This window comes from Syngnathus typhle, linkage group LG22 (genome assembly GCF_033458585.1).
Source record: "Syngnathus typhle isolate RoL2023-S1 ecotype Sweden linkage group LG22, RoL_Styp_1.0, whole genome shotgun sequence".
Lineage (NCBI taxonomy): Eukaryota > Metazoa > Chordata > Actinopteri > Syngnathiformes > Syngnathidae > Syngnathus > Syngnathus typhle.
In genome coordinates this window covers 1,320,232-1,343,983 of record NC_083759.1, presented here as the reverse complement: position 1 = coordinate 1,343,983, position 23,752 = coordinate 1,320,232, and the positions used below count along the sequence as shown (strand labels likewise).

Below are 23,752 nucleotides of genomic sequence, written 5' to 3'. Positions count from 1 at the left end.
ATGAATGCCATTTCCTTCAGTGTGTAAATATTTGCAAAATGAGGTCCATAAGTTTAAATGTGAGTATGAATAAAAAACATCCAAGACAAAACTGATATTTGCCTATTTAATTCCATTTTGAAATGTCTTCCCTTATATCTGCACCAGGATGTCGTGCAGTGGTTTGCGTTTGAGGTCAGGCACGGTGGCGTCCTTGGCGGGGTAGCCGACGGGTAGCAGCATGAGCAGCTTCTCGTTGACGGGTCGCTTAAGCAGCAGCCTGAGCTTCGGGCCGCAGTTGAGCGGCGTCGACGTCACGGTGACCAGACCCACGTTCTGGCAACAGAGTCATCTCATGAATCTTTTCCCAACTCGTAAATTGGAAAAAAGCTCATTCCTTCTTTTTGTCTTATTTCACCTGCAGTGCAGCCAGCAGGAGGCCGCAGGCGATGGACACGCTGATCTCATTGTAGTAATGCACCCTCTTCTTGTTGTCCGGAAGGATCCCGTACGTCTGCTTGAAGATGAGGATGAGGTACGGCGCCACGTCCAAGTACTCCTTCATCCAGTTTGTCCTGCGGCGGACGCGCAGCAATCGTCCCGTGAGACGACTCGCGTGGGATCGATTAGCGTTGCCGACGCTGCGTGCTCACCTAAAGTTGGCCAGGTCTTTGACCCACTTGTCTCCCATGCGCTGCCGATAGTTAACCTCCTCTTCTTCCTCCACGATCTCCCGCACGCGGTGCTTGACGTCTGGGTCGGAGACCACCACGAAGGTCCAGGGTTCAGTGTGCGCGCCGCTAGGTGCGGTGCCTGCCCAGGTCAGTTTAAAAACAATACCGTTGTTGCTAGAACTTGGACTATTTGACCTTTATTTAGTGTGTCTAAGATACAAATATCACTTTGGCACCATCTTGTGTCCAAATGACTGCATTACAGCAAGGATAGGTGCTATCAGTTTCTTTTTTTTTTTTTTTTTTTTTTTACCTGCGGTGTGTATTACGTTATCGATGACTTCCCGCGGCACGGGCTCGGGGCTGATGAAGCGCACCGTCCTGCGCTGGTTCATTAGCGCGTAGAAGCGTTGAGCTCTGCATAGCATCTCCTCCTCGGGGTGGCGCTCCGACAAGTAAGGCACTTGTGGGACGTCTTCATGCTTGTCCGCCCACTCGCCTTCCTCTGGAACATATACAGCGGGCAAAGTGTCAAAATGTGATCAAGATAGTTCAAGAAAGATAGTGAACTGTAACGTATAGGGTCTATCGGTAAAAGGTGAACCAAGGTAAAAACTAGGATTGCAATACACTATCTTTCAGAAGAAATTGAGAATGAGGCGAAGCTTGGATCCATTTCTACGAAAATGAGCCATTCACTTACTAACTTGCATATTTCAAACCACTCTTACCATCTTTTGTCTTGGCCTCACTGTCCTCCTGCAGGTCCTTGTCCACCCAGGGTCTGCTTTGTCCCCCACGAGGGTCGCCGGCGGTTTTGCTCCGCTGGCTCCTCACCGCCACGTAGCCCAACACCAAGCACAGCACTAGGACCAGGAAGGCAGTGAAGATGGCCATGGCGAGGATGACTGGACAGAGGAGGCCTCTTGGCAGATCATGATATAATGAAATGACGTCATAGACTTGCCCAATGCCAACGTCCAATTGGCTGGCAGGTGCTCACGCTGTTTTGTTTCAAGTCTAACAGTTTCCAGTCTAAAGTTCACTTGGACTACTCGTCATTTAAACATTTACTTATGTATGACTACTCGTCATTAAAGTACGTATGCGTGTTATATACATGTACCTATATATGGATATAAATTTGGTTTGAGAGCTAAAAAGCTATGCTTCTTCTTACTCCTTTCCGAATATCTTTTTCTTTCCGGAATAAAAGTTGTCAATCAATCAAAAACAAATTGTATAAGGTACTGGTGACTTTTTAACAGAAGCAAACTTGGAGTGTTGTTCATAAATGAATGGGAAGTGCGCTCCTTCTAAGGACTTTATGTTATCATCCATCTTTACAGTACTATAACAGAGTTATAAAAAGATAAAACGTTTATCTCCCGTCTTGCGTTCTTTCATTCGGTCAAAAGGGGGCGCCGTTGACTAAGTACCTACATACGGTATTTACTCTTCAGACTTAAATCGTACAGTTGAATCTTTGTGCTAAATAGGATTGACTAATTGAGCCTAACTCCAGCAAGAAAAAAAAAAATTAAATAATAATAACAACAATCGGACAAGCTATTCTGATGACATGACACAAACGCAGACACTTCATTAGGTACACTTGAATGGCCTAACGAGATCAAATGTAAGAACTGTGGAATATTTGTCCAAGGATGACTCTGATTTATCGGCTTGCCATGATTTGATTTGAATATTAAGCCCCGCCTCCTCGGACCGTCTGCGCTTTAAATAGCAGCTGTTCAGCACCCCACGTCCACTCCACAGTCTGCAGCATCCCAACCCAACCCAACGCCTCGCCCACGAAAAGCTGCCAAGCGAGTCGAGTCGAGACGAGACGAGACGAGACGAGCCATGTCGGCCGCCAGCACCGAGACGAGCGCCCCACCGCTGCCCTCCGCCGCCGCCGGCCGCGTCTTCTTCCAGGCCGCGCCCGGCGTCGGCTGCGCCGGATCGGCCCCGCTGGTCGTCAGCGGCGGTTCGGACGACCCGGTGCAGAAGCGGCAGGGCAAAGTGACTGTCAAGTACGACCGCAAGGAGCTGAGGAAGCGGCTGGTGCTCGAGGAGTGGATCATCGAGCAGCTCAGCGAACTCTACGACTGCGAGGTCAGCCCGCAACACACACTTTTTAATTTCACGATTAAAATCAAAATTCCAGAAGTCGCTTACTGAATTTGACCGATGCTACCTGTCCTTTTTAAATTGCATAAAGTCCTCACAAGAATTAGGCCGATATTGGAAAAAAAAAATCCAATTAGATGTTTATTATACATTTGCATTACACCAGAGCAAGGAATGCACCCCTAAAATGTTTGTGAAATATATTAATTACTCCTCTATTGGATAAAAAAGATAGCATAACAACATCATTAGATAGAATATAAAGACGTAAACATATTTGGGGGGGGGTATATTCAATGGACATTGTGCTGCTCCTTCAGGTGCCTTGGCCACTAGGGGGCAGTAAAAACATGCCTGGCATAAGGACAGCAAATTGCGAATAATTCAAAGTGGAGGATCAAGTTAAAAAAAAAAGGAATATGTCAGAGGTTGGCTTCCCAAAAAGTATTTTTTTAAGAGGATAAAGAATATATGCCTGTGTTTGCACAATCTGGAGACGAGCAAAAGCAGGGCAGTGGGTTAAGGATGTGCTGATGTCAGGGGTCTCCGATGGCCTCTGCAGAGCGTCCACACTGACACGCAGACGTAACAAAGAACCCTCGCCATGGCGGCCGGCCCTTTGCATGGCATCCGTCGGCCGTCACCTGAGATTTAAATTCCTCGCATCTATCTTTAGCCTTCTTGGCCTTTCATTTCACGATAAGAGGTGCCCTGGCTTGCCTGACTTTCCATGTAGCCTTTTGTGTCTTTCCTCTGACATTTTCCTTAATTTCTCGCTGAATAATGCATGACTCTTAATGAAGAAAATCAGCCATGTGTGCCGCCGATTCAAAACAGGATTAGGTGGAGGTCGACGTGCTCCAGTTTGAATTCAAATGACGAGTGGAGATTGAGTGACAGGCCGTTCATTTCCCAGCTCTTAATAGAATCAATATTTATAGAGACGTTGATTATTAACTGTACTCGTCGACAGGGATCGCTTAAACGTGATGACGTCGTAGAAGGCGATGTACCTAATATTGTGACCAGAATCCTCTCTTCTCTGTCATGACGACGTGCTAGATGGCGGTCTTGTTTGGGCAGGTGGCCTTCTAACGCCTCGCAAATTCAAACACACACACACACACAAATAGTACTGATGTTTGATCACATGCTCGTAAAGAGGAAGTCGCGCTGCCACCGTAATCGTTAGCGCCTCAGCGCTAGGTCCTAAATTAGACAGGCTATGTGTGTGTGTGTGTTTGACGTAAAGGTCAAGCATGCTATCAGTTTCCCATGCAAACCTAACAGAGGACAAAAAACATTTATTGATGTCCACATATGTGTAAATGCCGCGTAACTGGTGATCAAATTAGCGCGTGTGTGTGTGTGTGTTAGTTATTTATCCCCCGCAAAGAATGACTAATACTAGTGCCGTACTGATGAGCTGAGAGGAGTTGAGCCATCTTAACCAATCGGTCTGTCCGCTCAATACTGCCCCCAGGTGGCCAAGGCGGGCACATCAGAAGGAGCAGCACAATCGCAATAAAGCGCCGCTGTGGCATTGCCAGTGATGAATGGGTCTGAGACGCATTGATAAAAATCAATGGCGGCTCTTCCGGAAGTGAGAGTCGGTGCACGTTTGCGCGCGAGTGACCCAGGTAACAGTAGACGCTGGCGTGTCCTACTTTCTCATGGCTGGCTGTCAATAGAGCCTCGCTCGATGAGGCTTAGTCACGGGTGCACGCACCCCCCACCATTACACGACTGTGTTTGGACGAGGTTTTATCTGCGCTCTGATGTTTTCTTTGCTGCTTTTGCACCCGGATTCCTTTTTTTTTTTATACTAGAGGGACCGGTTCGGCCAAATAAATTCGAGTTGCAAATAAAAAAAAGGATACGCCACCGATAATATTTTTCTACAAAACTCTCTCCCCCAAAAAAAAGAAAAAACTTTTTTTTTAGTAATAAAAAACAAAATGGTGGAAAGGTCCATTTTTCATTATTTTAACGGTTTATTATTTTAAATCTTATTTTTTATGATTTTATTTTCTACAACACAATGCTATCTTTTTAAGGGAGGGACTGGGATTGGATTAAAAGCATTTCCATTCATTGATTTGATTCTACTGGATTCGTATCTTTCCTCCGAAGGAATCGCTCTTGGGCTATCGAGCCTTTCTAACGATTCGGCTTCAGTTGCGGCGATTTACTCGTCCTCTGTGACCGCACGAGGTTCACATAACACACCGTTGTCGGTCTTTCCTGGAGTCAAAGAAAGAAAAAGCGCGGGGAACTATCGACAAGGTCACGGGAGGAGCGGTGATGGAGGGGGGGGGGGGGGTTGCTCCAGGAGATAGATAATGATATCTAGAGTGGAAAAATACATGATGGGGGTGGGGGTGGAGTATTGCCTGGAGAGACATGCTTGATCCGTAAAGCTTCACGGGCGATTGTCGATGCTCATCTCTGGCAGTTGCTCCGACTGGCCGCGATACAAACACAATTTGAACGTTCTTTCCATAACAAATATTCAGCCGGTCATATTCGGAACGACATCATCGGCTCGACTGCAACATGAAACGATGGAGCGGTCGATGGGTCGCCCGGCGCTAACGACCTTGATCCGTTTATGGATCGGTCGCCGGCAAGGTTACAATTTGTGTCTTGAACCGGCTGCCGCTTGACTCACAGCGAAGGAAGCACGTTTTTTGGTTTCTGTCCAAATTTGAATTGTCGTTTTTGTGACCTGAACAAAATCCGACAAAACTGCAATAACGTCGTTCGTCGGCACAAAGCACAAGCCGAGCTAACGTTTTGTTCTTGTTCTTTGTCTGTGGCTTTTTCTGGCAGTGTGTTGTATAAAAGTGTCATTAGCGTAAGTAGTCGTATTTGCGTGTTGGATGTGTGCCTGTAAGGGGCGTGGCCTAGCCGGAAGAAGGTTATCCGGTTAGACCACCTTTGGGTGTGAGGCCTAATTCTCATTTTGGGGCTCTCCTTACCCGCACGTGAGGGCATCCGAGTGCCTCTGTTGCTAATTTTTTTACTCTCAAGCGGGCATTTTGTTCTTTGTACTCCTCCTCTATGAGTGTGTGATGTAAGGCGTCCTCTGGAGCGGCGCTGAATCAGCGTGGGAAAGATTTCTTGCCGCAACTTCATCCAGTAAATTCATCCGAGCTCGCTGCATGCTTTCGAGGGAGAGGGAGGGAGGGGGGCGAAGGATGCTCGACCGTAACTGATTAGCGGGCTCGCTATTTGACAAGCCTTCAGAAGAGGCCTCGCGAGTTAAGCCCCGGGTTCACCTTCATCTCGCTCGCTCGCTCGCTTCCCTCCGAGGCATTGGCTCTCCGAGGATGAATTCATCCCACCTTGAGCTTCTCCGCGCTTTGATGCGACACCCAAGATAGCTGAGCCGCCACATTTCCCGGGTTGCGCAATCCTTCTCTTGCTCATAAGCGACCCACTTTTTTATCCCGAGCGTACCTACCGCTTTATTCCGTTTGGACACAATCTTAGCACGTTAGCCTCGAGCTAGCAGTATGCGTTTTGTTTGTTGCATATTTGCAAACCGCAGTGCGGCGTTGCCGGAAAATAGCGACAGTCGGAACAAAGCTTGACATTTTGTTTTGTTGTTGAAAAGCTGTCACTAATTGTTGGCACATGTGTCAGACTATTTTTCAAATACGAGCAATTAACGCCGATGCCACCTACGCACCCAGCGTTGGAAAAACAGGCTCGGTCAGGGATTTTACCGAGCCTTTCCCAATTGGCTTGCTAATTGACTTCCGGCGGAAGCCTGACCCACTTTCCGGGGTCGGCTTTAATTCATCCTCGCCACGTTGCCATTGAACGTGACGAGTTTGAGTGTCGGTCTGAATCGAGTTTATGAGTCACCGGGTCGGGCGGCTCGCATTCCGTCACCTCGAAGCAGACAAAGCGCTGCCGGCTTCTCAGCTGTTGGTGCGAACTAGTCTGACACGTGTTCGGCAAACACGCCTGCCGGCTCTTTTCCAAATGTTTGTTGTGTCTTTGCAAATTCACGCTGTGAGCACCTTCTTGCCCCTGTGAACGTTTACAACCACTTCCTCCGCCTGACGCAAACCGAGACCACCACGATGGCGGTCCAAGCCCAGTCTGTCAAAAAAATCATTTGATCCATTTGAGGCTCCTAAGCGCCACTAGCGTTGCTTATTTCCATTCCGAGTACGACATAGTTTGCGTCGAGCTGGGCTGGCACGCAAAGCCCCTGCAGTCGACATCATTCTGCAGAAGACTGTTGGCAGGGCTAGCATGTGTGTGTATGTGTGTGTGGTTGGCAGCGGCCACACACGGCTCATGCCTGCCTGGCCCACTTGTCAGCAATGGCTGACAGACTGCCTGCTGACAAGTGCAATTGTCTCACACATCACACACACACGGACAGACAGACAGACAGACAGATCGAGTATTTGAATATCAAAAGTCACAATCGGGAGCTATTTGTGAGCCGAATCGTCGTGACGGAGATTTAAAACCGAGAGGGAAAAATAAAAAACGACTCTCCGTGAGCTTGAATACCAACTTCAACCAGCTTCAAGCCAGCCGTCCGGCACGCTAAAATATCCGCTGATCGTTTCAGACGGATGCGTCGCCACCAAACAAAAACATCGGTCGTCTCAATGACTATTGGAAGGTTTTCAAAATGGCCGCCGCACAGAAAATGGGCCTCTTTGCAGAAGACCGTACTCTTTTGTCATTCCCGCAGGAGGAAGAGATGCCCGAGGTGGAGATCGACATCGACGACCTTTTGGAGGTGACCAGCGATGACGAGAGAGCCGTCAAGCTGCAGGTACGACGGCAAAAAAAACGGTTCACGAAGCTTCGGTTTACTCTTCTCTCTTAACAATGTTTCTTTTTTTCCACACACACAGGAATCCTTAATAGACTGTTACAAACCGACAGAGGTGAGTGTTGACACACCTCCATGTGTGGAAAATTCACTAGTTGAATGACTACGGTAGCGATGAAAAGGTCATGCGGGCCAATCACATGACCTCATCTAGTGGGGAATTCCCATCTGTCACATGTGTGTTTTAAGTAAGTAGCATTAGGTTTGCCAGCAAGCGTTACAAGGTCACCAGGTTGACAGCTCGTATAGTACGCCTAAGCCCTCGCACACAAATGCAGCATAATCCCATGAGATGCCATTTTGAAAACAATACCAGCAGCTCACACACACGGCAGGTACAAAAAAAAAAAACTGCGCAATTTTGAAGACTAAAATCAGAATGTTATTTTACGGAAACTCGCTAACCCTCTCCCAGCTGAATATGAAATAGAAAATGAACGTAAAGATGGAGGACAGGCAAAGAGGGACTTCAAGTCCCGGGGATGTCGTAAATGAGGTCACGAGTGTCACCTTGAAACGGCGAGGCGGATTATATTCTGTCCTTCGTACGCTCGGCTGTTTCTTACTTCATCGGTACGAATCTTTGTGTTTTGACACAAATATTTACAATTGTTTATGACTCATCTTTTGGACGACAGTAACATTCCAATTCAAATTATGTTGGAATTGTTGTAAACTGAGGACCCGTTGCCGGTGTTCCACAAGGCTCTATCTTAGATCTTCATCCGTTTATATTACCGTATTTTCCGCACTGTAAGGCGCACCTAAAAACCTCCAATTTTCTGAAAAGCCGACAGTGCGCCTTATAATCAGGTGCGCCTTATATATGGACTAATATTGAGCCACTAGAGCAGGCGTGTCCAAAATCCGGCCCGCGGGCCAAATGTATATATCTTAGATATGGAAAAAGTTTTAAAATGGGCCATTCATTGAAGGTGCGCCTTCTAATCCGGTGCGCCTTATATATGGACAAAGTTTTAAAATGGGCCATTCATTGAAGGTGCGCCTTATAATCCGGTGCGCCTTATAGTGCGGAAATTACGGTACATATATTCTATGATATGTCACTTTGTTACAGTAGAAAATGCAAATTCATATCAGCAGGCACACAATAAATATGTATTCCATGTGTGGGAATGAGGGCTGCTTTCTAATTCAAATTTTGCCTCTCTCTGTATTCTGTTCTCAAAGGATTTTGTCCGTGAGTTGCTGGGCAGGATAAGAGGAATGAGGAAGCTCAGCGCTCCATCTAAGAAGGGTCTATAATGTCAGAGAGCTCGACCTCATCGGCTTTGGAACCCCCCCGCCCCGCCCCGCCCCGCCCCGCCCCGCCGGCCTCCCTCCAGTAACTCATCCGAACATAAGTGGCATCACTTCTGCAAGCATCCATGCATACCACGAGCTCACTGCACATGCACACACAATGTCAAGGATGGACTGTTAAAAGGCTTGATAGCAAACGGCATCGCCTACTTTTCACATTTGCTCGTTTCAAGGCCCCCGACAGCCATAGAGATGGAAAATCTCAGCAACAAACAAAAAAAGGGAGGAGCTAAGTCCGTACTGCTGTATTTGCTGTGAATTTAGCCGGAGTACCATTTTTCTTTTTTTTAATTGTCGTTTTTTTTTCCCGCTGCTCATAATCCTGATTCTTGCTTGCGTATTCAATTCAATACTGTTTATTGTTTCGCCATTTAAACTATGTGGGGACGTTGCCATTGTTTTGATGTGCTTTTCACCGCAGCAAGGCATGATGGGTATTGTAGTTCTTAACGACAAACCTGATGACTGACGGCCTTTCGCTCACGTTACACCCATTTTTTTTTTTTTTTACACATATCAGCTAGCTTTTTAAATACGACACAGCGGTGACCTCGTTTTTTTTTTTTTTTTAGCGATGAGGGCTTGCCTTTAAAGGACTTTCAGGATGTCGTTTGACTATTTCTCAGCGCTGAACCTTAACCGTAGGGACGACCTGGAGGCAATTACTGTCAGTCTGTGGACAACTTGAAATGTTTACACTTGCCAAATGTAAATTAGAAATGTCAAACGGCAGGACGGGCGAAGAGTCATCAGGCGGACACGGTATTTTTTTATCGCGACGGGGAAACGAAGCTTCAAATTTACTTCATGAACCAGTTGTATTTTTTGGACTCCTCCAAGCTGCACTGTTGGTATAAATAAAAGGTTTTGAAAAAAGTCGGTTTGCTTGAGAGGAGTCAAAAAATAGCCGCAGCTTCAATTGAGAGCCGCTTTCATAAACAGTCCTGATTAAATCGTGATAGACCAAATGTGACAAATCCCCCTTAGCTGCCAAAGACATACAAGCGAGGCGACGGTGGATTTTATTTTATTTTTTCCCTTACAACACAAAGTACCCGTCTTGCATGCTAACAACACTAAGTAAACACTGACAGAGTATCGATATGTCAAGTATAATCAAGAAAATTAGCTTCTTAACTTTATAGGACTTTGAATTGACGTGACTTAACACGTCAGAGAGAACCCAGGAGAACTTATGAAAAAATGGTGCTGTTTTTAAATGTCCTTCCCAGGTAGCGGCTGTATTTAAAAGTGTGTGATGAAAATGGATTTGTGTTGGCAGGAGCGCCACACTTTTGCTGAGGTCCTATTATGAATTTTTCCTCTACTGAGAAGCGGTTCAGGGGCGATAGGTTAATATTTTATAATTTATGAGGAAGTATTTTAAAAATGTCCGCATAGGAAGCTTTGCATGTATTTTTTAAGTAGCATGTGGGAGCGGAGTAGGCCCATGGGCGCATTTGTCGGCCCGGAGGTTTTTAATTCATACGACACCTTCCTTTTTATACCTTTTATTAAGACTTTTTTTTTTTTCTTAGCTGCTGTTTTCATTTTTTTTCTGTACATCCACAATAAGCAATCTTGTTTTTAAACAAAAAATGTAACGTGTAAAATGTGTGTGTGGTCTGTTTTTTTTTTCTTGCTGACAATAAAAATGCAGACAACTCTGCGTGCGCTGTTTTAAGAAAGCGTCTGTGTTTTTTTTTTTTTTCTCTCTCTGTGTGTGGCCGTCCTTGTTTAGTAGGCCAGGCCGGCCCCCCCCCGTCTGATTGTGCGTGTCGAGTTCACCGACGTATGACTTGATTGCTCACTTCACGCATGAGTAACCTTGCTCTGCTGCCCGTCTAGCCCCGTATGACTAGCCTAGTGCCCTACTGTACGCTGTTGCTAGGTAGAACATCCCCCTCTAGGGCGCCGCTGCATGGACTCATGAACAATTGAAGACTCCAAATGATGTCTTTGGGATTCTGACGCACTTTCACACACATTCCCGAGCAGCCTGCTGCGGGATTGGCGCGGATGCTGCGAGTCAAGATGCGAGAAGCTGAGCGTGCGCCTTTAAATTCCGTGACCCACATTTCACAGCTGGGGCTGGCTGACAGGGAAGGCTCCTGCACGCTGCCTTGAATAATTGGAACTGCAAGGTGAATGTGAGCAGAATGGCGAAGGATGGGAGCCCCCCCCGGTTTGCCCTTACCCTAGCTTCTCCCTTTCAGCATGTTTTTTCAGTCAGCTGGCTGCACACCAGCACATCTCACACCAGCAGTCATTTCCAGTCAGCGAGGAACGAGGAGACAGACGGTGCTAACGGGTTTGTTCTGATTAAAAACAGTGAGGAGATGGCGGCGGGCGGAACCCCCTTTTGTGAAATCCGTCCTAGCAAATCCTACTGTACATTTTCTGTCCCCAACCCCCCCTTGTTCTCCCTCCCATATGTTCTGCCGTCCCACTCTCCCTGCTGGATTCAGCGATCCATCATACCTCACAGGGATGAAGGGGGAGGGAATTGGGAAAGCACAGTGACACACTGTCATCTCAAGCATCTCTCCATTTTGTCCCACTCCAAAGCAAATGGAGAGAGATACGGATGTACAGTTTCAGGTATTGGCTGCATAATCGCTGCCCGTATTGGTGACACGGATTAATGCACGATTATTTATGTCTGGGGGAGGAGGGCTCCATGAGGATAATAATGAGTACAGCAAGTAAACAAACACGATGTGACGTAGACACTGGAAGGATTTAAGTCACATTGCCATATGGCTTGTTTGTGTATCATCTGCTTGTGACGAGGGTGACAATGAAGGGGTGTGTGTGTGGGGGGTCGGTCTATCGACAGGGGGGTGAATTCAGATCATTCTAGCCATCTGTTTGGGGTGAATGCATGGACACACAGCGGCGGGGCTCAACAAACAAGTGCAATTAACAGCAATTATTTGCCGTCACTTACCAACGACGGTGTTGACACGGGTTTTCCGAGCGGAAGGATTTGTCGCTATGGAGATGCTCCTGTCTGCTGCTAGAAAGATGATATGAGGATACATGGGAAGGACATTAAGTGAGACAAGAGCAAAATATATGTTTATAATCCGGACCCGAGTGTTTGACAGTAATACATCTGATCCTTAAATATATCCGTCCGTTTGTGCTTTCTCGGTCGACCCCGATTAACAAACTCTGGTGCGCAAAGCAGATGAGGTTCTGAAAAGCCTCCAAATCAATCCGCCCTCCCCCCCAACTGTGCAGTCGACACCCCAAACTGGACGAGCTCGACATGAATCGCTGCGTGGAACAAAAACAAGCCCAAACATCAAATCTCCTGGGTGCTCATTACAGACAATTTGGAGAATCTTTCATCACAAACGTGAAGACAGGTACGACCTTGAAATTCACCTCAGGCAGTAAGCTCAAGTCTCATCATTTATTTCACAATGTCAAGGCCCCACTGGTAACTCGCAGGCCTTACGAGGCCCGCGCTCCGTAGGTTCCCCGGCCGTGGCGTCTGTACCCGCAGGCCAATTTCTCTCGTCTGCCTCCCGCTTCATGGCTGGAATTGCCAAAACAGCTGGTTGCCATGGTTTCCGTGGAGCTGCCGCCAATCAGTGGCTGTCTCACAGGCCGGTTCATGGGAGGCTAAGCCTGCACAGTCGAGCATCGATAGAAGAGATTAGCATACATTCAGACAGTCAAGGCAGGAACGCTCAAATCAACACAACTCAGCTCATCTTTATTTATATAGCGTTTTCACAAGCCTTACTTAATTATGCACGGCTTAGGTGGAACGGCAACTCGTTTTTAATGAGCCCTCGCAAGTTAACCTCATATGATGACGAATGTCCTCTAGATTGATATTTAGTATGTATTTTTCGCCCTGAACGACACAAGGGGCTAATTTTGATTGATTGGTGGCAATATATGGCAAAATAAAAGCAATATGAATGAACTCTTGCAGTGCAGCCTTTTCGAATTTCATAAATACGCAATGTAAACATGACTTAAATTAATTAGCTTGTTGTTTTGTGTGCAATAGTTAAATGATGAGCAGATAAATTGACTTCAAGCCAAAGGTTAGAGCTCCCTCTGCTGGACGATTAAAACAATCATCCCAATGAGTTTATATGATGGTTTCAATAATAGTCATCTTATTTTATGTATCTGAAAAATTACATTATATATATATTTTTATTTTTATTTTTTATTTATTATTATTTTTATTATATTTTTCTAGAATCACAGCACACATATTTTCGGGCCAATGACAATTTTGTTACCAACACAACTAGGTTGTAACCGGTTAACAAGTTTAATTAAGGCAAAAATAAAAAACATAAACAATTTAAATGACAAAAAACAAATATAGGCAAGCGCAAAATAGCCAATCACAGCCCATCTTGCGTTTACCACGCCCCCTCAACAAAACTCAATGAGCGAACACAGATTAGCATTAGCAGCCATGTGCCTGTAGATGGCAGCATCGCAAGAGAAAACACAACAGGTAGTTATCGCCTAAACACCTTTTTCAAATGCCCTGCTGACAAAACGACACTTTTCAAGGACAAGTTTCAAAAGTTAGTCACGACGAGTGCTACGGAGCGTCTAAAAGCCGTCGAAGGCGCCGTGTCTCCCCTCCTACCTGCCCGTATGAGGAGGTGAGGGAGGCGGGAAGTCAAGTCGAGTCGGGATCCTTTCCTCGGACCTCCGGGCAGGTTCTCCGGCCGGGTGACGTCAGGAGAAATGGCGGACGAGGATGGCAGCGACGCATCTCCTCCGGCGTCCCAAGGTGAGTCCGCGCGCCTCTAACTTGGACAAACTGCCCGGAAGAGCGTCCGACGGTCGTCTTACACGTGAATACTCGGGAAAAAAAACAGACTTCCGGTTGTTTTATCGCGTTTAAACGCGGAGAGAACGAAAGAGAGCTGTTGTAGTCCGCCGCCGGGTGGCCAGTCACGAGAGAAGGATTAACAAGGGGGGGGAAAAACTACCTACGACACCAGTTGCTTTTTGTTGGTGTTGACTTAAGCAAGTCGAGTATTTTAAACATTTAAAATGTCCTGGGTTGACTTTGTGAGCGTCATTGTCGGTATTTTAAGCTAGCCCCGGAGCTGGTGGCGCACACCTGCCGCTGACATTCGACTGCTTTCGAGTAGTGCTCGAAGTGACAGGTGGAGTCGCAAACTCATTTCATTCAATGTCCATACTTTCCGTATAAAAACTCATTTGAAACCTTCCACGCGTCATTTTCTCTCTTTTTAAACCTGAAAAGATTATTTAAAGTCGGATGTGCGTATTAGTTTTCAGATTGTGTATTTTTTTTTATTTTCTTATCCATCGTCGAGTATTTTGATCGACGTCAAGACACATCATTTTTTTAAATATATTAAAGGCGGTTTTCTGTAACCGTTTAACTTGAAGAAAACAATGTAAATTGGCTGTATGCCGGATATGTTAATTTACCATTTATCACCAGAGGTGTCGCCAAACTCACCCAAACAGAATGGCTGGTTAATATCGCCGGTACTCTACCTACGACGGATTTGTACGTAGGTCGGAACACTATGGTGGATGGTGTGGTTCTGAAAGAGGTTCACTTTTACAAACTACTAAGCTGTTCTACGCATCGATGATACTTTGATTGGCTTGTAGGATATTGAAGTACAATGGCGTGTCTTTATAGTATTTTACCACCACGTCGTGTTGACATTAAGATACTGGGCCAGCTGTTTAATGTTTGTTTTCCTTTGCCGAATGTGAGTTTAGTGTGTGGCGCATGCACACGCCAGTACAAATAGCCCAAATGTTTGCCAGGCGTGTCTGTCATGAGGTCCGGTCAGTTAAGTGCTTCGCTCGATGGGTGGGCTGCTGGTCGGAAGCCTGATGATGCAAAGACAAATTTCCTTAGATCTTGGATTAAGTTGTTCTTTCTAAGCCCGACTGCAGAGAGCTCGTCTTCCTCTCCCTCTCCTTGCCCGACTGAGGATGGACGTAGCTCAGCAAGTAGTTTGTCTTTCGTCACGCTCCGCACTTTGTCCCTTGTTTATTCGGGACGGCGCCGCTCGCTCTTCACGCTGCCTCGGCCAAAGTGCAGCAATGTGCAGCCCGGGGAAATGGCTCCTGGCGTTAGCTGTTTGGCGTCCACCCTACCAGCGAGGAGGAGACTTTTAGAGGTCAATCATCACAGGCTGCACAAGCTGGGATGGCTAGAAGGCTGAGATGAGGAAAGGGAGAAGAACGGCAAGAGGCGAGGGCTCCAAGCCGGCCAGGCCGAGGAAGGGAGGCGGCCGCTCGGCCGTCCCGAGACTCTTCACCATCACCGAAGAAGATGATGGGCACAAACGGAGAGATGGTAGGAGGAGGAAGACCAAAGGTATGACCGGAACTGGAGATTTGTGTGCGACACGCAGAAAGCAACAATCGTCGCCGAGTTTGTAAAGTTGTAACCTGATAATTGTTTCAAAAGGGAGCTGAAAAGAATTTGAAATATGTCAAAGCTAACTTCTCAGCCAGCGAGACTCTCTTTATTTTCCTGGTTGTGTCCATCAGCTTTTAGCTTAGCATTAGCTTGGGCTAATCCTTTCGGGGACGGCAGGCGATGGCTGGCTGGCTGGCCGGCCGGCTGGCTCGCTAGCCGCCACAGCTTTAATCGCTCGCTCTTACCGTTTAATCTGACTGCCGGTGAATGATGGGACATGGGGGAGGGAGGGAGGGCCAGATTAAATTCTCCCCATGTCGCACTCTCCGTGTCTTTAACACAAAACACACACTCGTGGTTGTGGAGACGACCAGTCGACGGTGTTCCCGCAGAGTGTCTTCTTTTGCCCACTTTTTGTGGATTTCTGCCCTTTGGCCTTCACCGCGGCACCATGGACTTTGGCTTGACTTGCTTAGGATGCTTGCCGGAAGCACGGATGCTGATATTGACCCTCCAGTTTGACTAGGAGGAGCCCCATCGGGTCTCTGTTAGCATCACACAGGATGCAGAATCCAGGTAAAGCCCCTTTTGCAACAATTGGTCTTGCAAAGGGAACTTTTCGTCCTGCTCTCAGATTCAAAACTTTTGTCCTTCATTCATTCGCGGTGTCTGCCGGCGGCTCGCATTGTCCCCGCGACCCGACGAGACGAGCTCTCCTTTTGTTTGACAAAACCGATTTCAGCGTGACGAGATACTATGGTTGTAACTGAGCCGGGCCCAACCTTTCCTGTTTGACCAAAAGCCAAGGCCAAACCGGTTCCAGCGCCGAGCCAGCGCCCGAGGCGCTGTCGACGTGTTCGTACTCAGCTGGCGTGCTTTGCGTCTTTGTGCGCGATGCCCTTTAAGGAAGAAAACATTCAATCGCGCGAGGGGCGGAGTTTCTTTCCAAAGTATGAACTTGTTTTCAGTTGTGGCGGGCTGACTGGAGCTAGCTTGAGATAACGTGCCCCTGAAGTGATAAAGAACCAGTGTGGAACGGGGGCAAAGTCCATTTCATGCATCACTTGAGGGATTTCATTGAATTCCCCTTCACGCACGTTTGGTTTGTCCGTCTGTCTGTCGTCGCAGCGTCTTTCTATAAATCAGACGATGGCAGGATGTCTTCACCCGCCGGGGCCAGCTCGTCGCTCTCCGGACGGGCCCACTCCCCCGCCCTGACCTCCACGCCCACCCCGACGGGCACCAGCGGCAGCCCCAATAACAGCGCGGCGGGGCCCAAAATAGGCAAGCCCGCCTACAACTCGCCGAACAATCTCCAAGTTCACGTGACAGTGCTCGTTTGAGCCGCCCGCCCTTTGTCTTTGCAGATTCTTCGCTCTTCAATAAAACCGACGAGAGGCTGAGGCTGGCCCGGGAGCGTCGAGAGGAACGCGAGAAACACAATGGTGTGCGCCGCGGCGTGTTTGCGTCGGATTGCGTTTGTTGACGTAAATATCGGTCGGAGCGCCGAAGGGATTTGCCGCGCGCTAAAGCCGAGTCACGTGATCAGCGGCTGACCCATGACACGGCGGCTTTGGGCTCACGCAGCACGCGGGTCTGCTTTTTTTTGTCATTTCATCTTTTTCGCCAGCCACCAAAGAGGCCGAGTGGCAGGCCCGAGAGGAGCGTGCCAGGCGCCACTACGAGAAGCATCTGGAGGAGAGGAGAAGGAAGCTGGAGGAGCAGCGCATAAAGGAGGAACAGAGACGCCTGGCTGTGGAGGAGAAGCGGCGGCAGAAGCTGGAGGAGGACAAGGTCCGTCCCGAGTGCAAATTCTTTTTTGGGCTTGTCGCCGTAATAAAACGTCTGCCCCAGGTTCGTCATGAAGCCGTGTTGCGGCGGACCATGGAGCGGGGTCAGGCCAGCAGACCCAAGGCCAACCGCTGGTCCTGGGGAGGCCCAGTGCGCCCCGGCACGCCCACCGGTACGCATTCACCACGTTGTCACGTTTTTGCCATGTTTACTTTTCAACTTGTCATCCTTCTCTCTCTGAATCACTTTCTTTCTGTCTCCCACCTGGCTCTTCTTTCTCTCTCTCTGTCTGTCGCTCTCTTTGTTCTCCACACTGCATTGTGGTCCGCCTTGGTGGTCCAGGTTTTGTCGAGTCTGCTTTCCTCTACCCGATCGACCTTGCTGGACTGGAGCACGCGCCGGGTGCTTTCAGTGTCCACCGTGGACACCCAGTGAGATCCCAATGTGAATATTCTAGTGGGCCGGCGCATAGACGTTCACTAAACGGGTCGGGGTACATGCATATCCATGTGAGCGACATGACCAGCAAAAAAAAAAAAGTGTTGTAATACCAAAACTAACCTATGGGAGGCAGCATTTTTTCCTCCCTGAAATTGGTAATTGAAATATTTTCTGTTCACATGATTTTCGGTATGTGTGTACCTCGCTTGAACATTAGTGTGCACGTAGGCCACTTTCGATGGCGCAATTTGCGACTTCAGATAGTCCCTCGGCAGATAGACGGCACGCCAGTCGCTATAATTCGACTTTCCCCCTTTAGAAACATTTTAGTATAGCCGACGAGCAAGCCCTTTGCTCTTCTTCTCTGAGTCTGACGTTGATTTGGGTGGCTTCCAGATGCTGAGCGCAGGTCGGCGTCCACGGTGAACTTATCCAAACAGCACGACTCCGTCATTACCAAGCGCCTGTCGTCGTCCTCCGCCACGCTCCTCCACTCGCCTGACCGAGGTAAGGGCAAACATTGGACACTCGGAATTTAGTTTGTTTTTATTTCATGCAGGGTTGTGGGCGAGGACAACCTCCACCCCTGCCATAAACAAAGCTCAGTCCACAACTCGTCTCACCCCAAAAAAGTAGTCACGGGCTGGAAACTGTTGAGATTGTTTCCGTGTTGCTGGTTGACTCCAAAGATTTGCATAAAAAGCTATTTAATTTCTCGGTGTCGTGTTTCAAATACAAAGCAGCGCACAGTGTGCATCCACGCTGACCCCTTTCTCTAATCCGCTGTGGGATAATCTTTTTGTTTTTGCGGAAACACTCGATGCCGTTTGGTTTATCCGGACGGGTGCCGCACATTGGTGAAATTGCTCGGCAACCGGTAGAGTTTCCAGCCCGGTTCTATCTTTGAGCTTGCCGACCGCCGCCCGCGGCTAATCAGGCTAATTGCTATCGCGGGAACGCAGGAGCCTTGCAAGGGCATGGCTTTTCTGTTTCGTTGTTTTGGTTCCCCGCACCGGCTCCGCGAATCCTTTTGTTTGCCGCTTCTCTTCATCCGGGCGCTTTGGTGGCAGGTGAAGCAGATGCAAAGCCATCGGGAGCAGTGCGGCTTCATTTGGCCACATTTGACTGGATGCAAAACCAACTTCATATCTGTGTGTGTGTGTGTGTGCGTGCATATAGGTCTTCGCCGCCTTCCCCTGACCCCGTGGGAAAGCAACGTGGTGAACCGGCTGCAACAGCCCACACACTCCTACCTGGCACGCAGCCGCAGCGCCATGAGTCTCTCGGGAGAGCAAACGGGTAAGCCCCGCCCCCTCCCGTCACCAGCCAACGGAAGCGCAGGGATGCTCATCTCGTCAATTAGAGCGCGCGAGCGAGCGCTGCCGCCTCGTCGATAGGTTTGCTCTCTTGACCGGCACGCTTTTCTGGGTTAATAAGATTGGGCGCCACTTAAAGCTCTGTCTGAAACTTCCGTCACCGGCCGGTATCAGGCGCTCAAAGGTCACACACACACGAATAACGAGTAAAGCCAGATGCTGCGACGCCAAGCAGGCGCCACTAACGCTTTTCATTTCCTTCAAACTTTTCTCCTTCCTTTCCTCTCACTCCTTGGCCCCTCCCGTCAAACATGGCCATTGTTTTATTCCCGCTCCCGCCTTTCCATACCACGATGTACCCCTCGCACCCCCACCCCACCCTGTTCCATCACCGTAGCCATGCCTGTGTGTCCTCGCTCAGTGTCGTGCCACCACACGGGCTCGGCGTCCTTCAAGACCCCGCCGGGCCGCCCGCTGTCTCACAGCCGCAGCCACGATCGCAGCCTCGCCAGGGAGACGGCTTCGTCGGCGCCGGCGCGCAGGAGGACCACCGGCACGCCGCAGGTGGCTGGCTGGGATGTCTTCAAATGTTTTTTTTTTTTTATTGGCTTCATGATATTTTTCTCGCTTTCTTGCAGACGCCACAGAAGAACCGCGACTCTGTCAGGAAGTCATGGAACAACCTGTCGCTGCCTCTCGGCCCCTCGCTCACCTTACCCCTCAAATTGCGTTCCTCGTCACCCATCAAAAGGAACACCAAAGTAACAGCGCCCTCTCCTGGAAGGTAGAAATAAGATTGTCGGCTCGGTTGGAAATCGGTGGAGAAGAAAAATGTTTTTATTTATTTATTTATAGGCCCTCTCAGAATATCATAGGACGCCCCCCGACCCCCAAGATGCTCAAGTCCCCTGTGGCAGAGGACCCCGGAAACCTGCGCCCTCTCAAGGTGTTGCCTGAGATTCCGCAGCCGTCTAACCCCGTCCAAAGCCAAGAAGCGGAGGATGAGCAGGTCCTCAGCCCTCCCCGTCCAGCGGAACACATTAAGGCTGCAACCGGCGGTGAGGACAACTGTTAATTCCGCAGATTTTTTTTTGGTTGTTAATTTTTTTTCTCATTTTAGAGCCATCCCCGAAGACTTCTGCCGGGACCACAGATCGAGAGGAAGCCAGCCGCATCCTCGCCGAGAACCGGCGGCTGGTCCGCGAGCAGAGAGAACGGGAGGAAGAGGAGCGAAAGCTGCAGGAGGAGCAGGCCAGGTAGCATCTTCAACTGGAACAACAGAAGATGCACAGTGTTGACATACACGACCCCCGCCATGGTCCTCAGGCTAGCTAAGGAGGAGATGGCTCGTCGCAAGGCCGAGGAGCGAGCGAAGCGAGAGGAGGAGGCCCAGCGGCAAGCGGAGGAGAGGAAGCTGAAAGAAGAGGAGGAGAGAGGGCTGAAGGAACAGGAGGAGAGAAGGATGGAGGAGGAGCGCCTCCGGCAAGAGAGAGAGGAGGCCGAGAGAGCTCAGAAACAGGTCGGGGAAATTAGCATCCGGGACGGTGACGGAAAGGTTCTGAAGTAAAACTCTGCTCTTGCTCTTGCTATGCTCCTCAGCGCGAGGAGGAAGAGTCTCGGCAGAAGGAGGAGACGGACAGACTCAGGCAGGAGAGGGAGAAGCACTTCCAGAAAGAGGAGGCCGAGCGGCTGGAGAGGAAGAAGGTGATTAAACGGCTTCCAAGCCTGATCCTCACGCGCACCTAAAAGCGGCTGCTTCTTCTTCTTCTCCTCACAAGCGACTGGAGGAGATCATGAAGAGGACCAGACGCTCGGACGCCTCGGACAAGGTAAGCGAGCGACAAAATGGAGGCGTAATGCTCCTGTTTGTTTGCTGACTGTTATTTCCACGTTCTTCGTTTCTAGAAAGCAACGCCCAGCAAGAACACAGACGACCCAGGTAACTTTTTTTTTGGTCCTGACACCAACACCCCAGTTACATTTCCCGTGTTCCCTCCACACCAGCGGCCGTCGCCTCTCCGGGCCCGTCCCAAGGGAGCCCCGCCTCCAGCCCGCATAGCAACGGTTGCCAAGCGGACCCCAACTTGAACACCAGCAGCACTTCCACGCACAGCGCTCCCATGCAAAGGTAACTCCAACTGGATGATGTGTGCAGGAACGCTTCTAAATATCCTTCTGATCTTTTTTTTTTCTTCAGGGAGAACGGAGAGTTTGACGAAGAGCTTCTTGAACCGCCTGCACATTCCAGGTTGAAGCGAGACGACGAAGAGCAAAAGATGGACGAGGATGATGCTGTGGTGGCCTTCAAGGAGAACGGCCTCTCAAAGCCTCACAGCGCCGCGCTGCCGGACGACATCACGGCCCAGCAGGGAGCAGGTCGGGATTCACAAAACGGCCGTCCTCGCAGCGTTTCCGAGCTCAGCGGTTCCGTCTTTGCTTTAGGATGACGTCGACGCGGCCACGGACGAGCAGGAAGGAAGGCGCTTGGATGAAGGCACGAAACGCTTGGAGCCTTCCGGGAGGCACTGATCCACGTTTCCTCCAAGACGGTAACTCCAAAGATCGCCCTTACAAATCTCACGAGGGGATGCTTTCATGGAGGCAGACTGTTTTTGCAACTTTTTTTTTTTTTTGGGGGGGGGGGGGATCAACCACCAAAGGGGTGTATACTATAGTTGAGATTTACTGCAGTGACGACGGCAAACCCAGATGAGTTGTAAAGTCTTTAATTCAGTTTTTTTTTTTTTTCCTCGCTTGTTGGACAGCCAGCGTCGGCAAATCGGGTTTGAACGCGTACAGAAATGTCGCGAGAGACGCTTTGTGTCTCCTCACGTATTTAAGATGCTCGCCGGGTTGAACTCGGATTGTTGCTGGTTTTCTTAGTTGAGCCACTTACTGGAACGTAATCGCTGGAAAGCAAACTTTTGGTTGGCTTGATGTAAATCTCATAACTTTGGTCCGGCGGGGGGAAATTTTGGAACACGTGCTGCTAATTATTTTCGGACGCCTTACCATGTATGAAATTAAGACGATAACTTTTTGCACTCGGGCCTACGTGGACGGTGAGGAATCGAGCTGACAGAAGAGCATCGAAGCCATTCCAGAACTAATATATGAGAGTCACTCTATTTTACTAAGAATGAGCAGAGCAAAGATAAGAAACTACTCCAGCTGTATTATTTGAAAATAAATCTCTTGGACATGTTACCTTCTCTGTTTGCTCCAACTTATTTTGATTTCCGTTGCATCTGAATGAAATATGCAAACATCTCACTCTTCATTAATTGTTCATTTGAGGTGGGGCCTTTATTGTTTTTCCAAGTTGAACATGACCGTGACAATTAATTGGGGTGCGGATGTCCGTCCGCAAAACCTAAGCGTGCTACCAACACACCAGTTCTTTTTGAGGGAAGGAAGGAAGGAAGGCGCTCTCAGCAAACGAGGTGATGAAATGCACAAGAAAAGACACTTGAAAGAAAAGCTTGAATGATCATAATGAAATCAAAATATTTACAGGAACTAAGCGGACACTTTTCAAGCCTTTTGGAAACATCGAAAGGCGTTCACGGAATAATGTTTGCGCCTTTGCAGCAGTCCACAGGAAATTGGTGAGGCGAGGCGGCCGTCACCAGTAGAAGGTCCTGCTGAGGAAACCGGCGGCGGCGTTGAGCCAGCTGCCGCTGGCGTCGTCCTTGGCGGCGGCCCGCGACACGGCACGGGCCTCCTCCGGCTTCTCCTCTTCGTCTTCGGGGAGGTAGTCCGGCAGGGCCGAGTCCCGTGGCGCCGCCGCCGCTCCCGAGGCGCTCAGGGGGATGAAGACCTGAACCAGGTAGGAGGACAAGCAAAAGAACTGAGCACTTTTGCTTGCACCAACGGTAAAAAAAAAAAAAAAAACTGACCTCATCCCCCGCCTCGTTCTTCACCACCTGTTGGGCAGTCAACACCTTGGTGGCGGCGATGGCCGAGGCCAGATTCTACCAATGTACAAAAAAAAAAAAAAAGTCCATTAAAAGCATCCCGAGCGAAGCCGTGTTATCCCTGAAGCGTCGTCACCTCGGTGGGCAAATCGGAGCGAATGCGCACGGTGCATCTCTTGGAGGTCATTTGAAAAGTGAAGCTGATCACGCCTCGCACTTTCAGCAGAGCCTCCTCGCACAGGCCACGCTGGTCCTAAGTCACAAACACGCCTTTGTCATCGGGCCGCCGCCCAAACGTTGCCGACCGTGATGTGGACTCACGGCGCTGTCCAGGCCCTGAATGTGCAAGGTGACACACTTGGCCTTCTTGTTGGACGAATTCAGGAAGAACTGTGACTTTTTTCTCCTTTCCCTCTCAGGTGTGCGATGGGCAGGGCGAGGAGGCGCCGAGAGAATGCCGTACACCTCCTTCGCCAAATCCCTGATGTCGACAGACAACTCCTCCCTACGTGAAGAAAGTCCATGTTTCACAAATACGGTATCAAACGATCCAAGTCGCACTACAGTCTTCACCTCGTCGTAAGGTTCTCCAGGCTCACCATCATCCCCAGCTCGTTCTTCATGGTGGGAATGTTGGGGGACAACTCGGCCACGTAGCGGAGGGTCTGCAAGGAGGAAAGTCGGAGCTACTCACATGTCCTTGTAGTGACATTTATTCGTACAAGTAGCGGTTTTTCAAAGAGGCCCACTTGGAGAGTGGCGAGCAGCACTTGGGGGCTCTGGTGATCCAGAAAGAGGACCAGCCCGGGGAGGCAGCCTTGGTCCTGCACGATCGCCTCTCGGTTCTGGGGCTCCGAGGCCAGATCCCGCAACTGGCTCACCACCGACAACGCGTCCATCAT

The 23,752-nt window shown here is 49.1% G+C and overlaps 4 protein-coding genes across 6 annotated transcripts; 2 read left to right on the top strand and 2 right to left on the bottom strand.

The window, feature by feature from the left end:
* Nucleotides 1-92: 92 nt before the first annotated feature.
* On the bottom strand, nucleotides 93-13,749 carry iyd (iodotyrosine deiodinase). 2 transcript variants are annotated; one of them, XM_061270438.1, is made up of 8 exons: nucleotides 13,610-13,749; nucleotides 12,370-12,615; nucleotides 11,927-11,995; nucleotides 1,385-1,561; nucleotides 967-1,158; nucleotides 633-792; nucleotides 398-554; nucleotides 93-315 (listed from the first exon to the last, which is right to left on the bottom strand). In XM_061270438.1, the coding sequence occupies exons 4-8, from the start codon at nucleotides 1,548-1,550 to the stop codon at nucleotides 133-135; spliced, it is 858 nt and encodes a 285-aa protein (XP_061126422.1). In that variant the 5' UTR covers nucleotides 1,551-1,561; nucleotides 11,927-11,995; nucleotides 12,370-12,615; nucleotides 13,610-13,749; the 3' UTR covers nucleotides 93-132. The 2 variants fall into 2 exon arrangements, with proteins under 2 accessions (XP_061126422.1, XP_061126423.1); XM_061270439.1 differs by having other exon boundaries at nucleotides 11,927-11,992.
* Nucleotides 2,413-8,979, top strand: ppp1r14c (protein phosphatase 1, regulatory (inhibitor) subunit 14C). The gene is made up of 4 exons (XM_061270441.1): nucleotides 2,413-2,771; nucleotides 7,510-7,593; nucleotides 7,676-7,708; nucleotides 8,845-8,979. Exons 1-4 carry the CDS (start codon nucleotides 2,520-2,522, stop codon nucleotides 8,917-8,919), a joined length of 444 nt encoding a protein of 147 aa, XP_061126425.1. The 5' UTR covers nucleotides 2,413-2,519; the 3' UTR covers nucleotides 8,920-8,979.
* Nucleotides 13,615-22,140, top strand: map7b (microtubule-associated protein 7b). 2 transcript variants are annotated; one of them, XM_061270430.1, is made up of 18 exons: nucleotides 13,615-13,756; nucleotides 16,514-16,669; nucleotides 16,753-16,830; nucleotides 17,016-17,179; nucleotides 17,240-17,348; nucleotides 18,014-18,124; nucleotides 18,797-18,916; nucleotides 19,355-19,497; nucleotides 19,572-19,717; nucleotides 19,789-19,991; nucleotides 20,054-20,189; nucleotides 20,260-20,452; nucleotides 20,533-20,637; nucleotides 20,712-20,762; nucleotides 20,839-20,872; nucleotides 20,938-21,061; nucleotides 21,131-21,309; nucleotides 21,376-22,140. In XM_061270430.1, exons 1-18 carry the CDS (start codon nucleotides 13,711-13,713, stop codon nucleotides 21,378-21,380), a joined length of 2,103 nt encoding a protein of 700 aa, XP_061126414.1. In that variant the 5' UTR covers nucleotides 13,615-13,710; the 3' UTR covers nucleotides 21,381-22,140. The 2 variants fall into 2 exon arrangements, with proteins under 2 accessions (XP_061126414.1, XP_061126413.1); XM_061270429.1 differs by lacking the exon at nucleotides 13,615-13,756 and adding an exon at nucleotides 15,187-15,340.
* On the bottom strand, nucleotides 21,615-23,752 carry armc1l (armadillo repeat containing 1, like). The gene is made up of 6 exons (XM_061270440.1): nucleotides 23,600-23,752; nucleotides 23,424-23,515; nucleotides 23,172-23,355; nucleotides 22,987-23,103; nucleotides 22,833-22,907; nucleotides 21,615-22,753 (listed from the first exon to the last, which is right to left on the bottom strand). Exons 1-6 carry the CDS (start codon nucleotides 23,750-23,752, stop codon nucleotides 22,559-22,561), a joined length of 816 nt encoding a protein of 271 aa, XP_061126424.1. The 3' UTR covers nucleotides 21,615-22,558.

Coding starts and splice junctions, on each gene's coding strand:
- map7b (XM_061270429.1), top strand. CDS start 15,187: ATGAGGAAAGGGAGAAGAACGGCAAGAGGCGAGGGCTCCAAGCCGGCC. Junction 16,670..16,752: donor CGCGGCGGGGCCCAAAATAG/GCAAGCCCGCCT, acceptor TTGTCTTTGCAG/ATTCTTCGCTCTTCAATAAA. Junction 19,718..19,788: donor ACAGCGCCCTCTCCTGGAAG/GTAGAAATAAGA, acceptor ATTTATTTATAG/GCCCTCTCAGAATATCATAG.
- armc1l (XM_061270440.1), bottom strand. CDS start 23,752: ATGATGGACGCGTTGTCGGTGGTGAGCCAGTTGCGGGATCTGGCCTCG. Junction 23,516..23,599: donor TGCTGCTCGCCACTCTCCAA/GTGGGCCTCTTT, acceptor TCCTCCTTGCAG/ACCCTCCGCTACGTGGCCGA. Junction 23,356..23,423: donor CTGGAGAACCTTACGACGAG/GTGAAGACTGTA, acceptor TTCTTCACGTAG/GGAGGAGTTGTCTGTCGACA.
- ppp1r14c (XM_061270441.1), top strand. CDS start 2,520: ATGTCGGCCGCCAGCACCGAGACGAGCGCCCCACCGCTGCCCTCCGCC. Junction 7,594..7,675: donor AGAGAGCCGTCAAGCTGCAG/GTACGACGGCAA, acceptor CCACACACACAG/GAATCCTTAATAGACTGTTA. Junction 7,709..8,844: donor ACTGTTACAAACCGACAGAG/GTGAGTGTTGAC, acceptor CTGTTCTCAAAG/GATTTTGTCCGTGAGTTGCT.
- iyd (XM_061270438.1), bottom strand. CDS start 1,550: ATGGCCATCTTCACTGCCTTCCTGGTCCTAGTGCTGTGCTTGGTGTTG. Junction 1,159..1,384: donor TGAGGCCAAGACAAAAGATG/GTAAGAGTGGTT, acceptor TATATGTTCCAG/AGGAAGGCGAGTGGGCGGAC. Junction 555..632: donor AAAGACCTGGCCAACTTTAG/GTGAGCACGCAG, acceptor CGTCCGCCGCAG/GACAAACTGGATGAAGGAGT.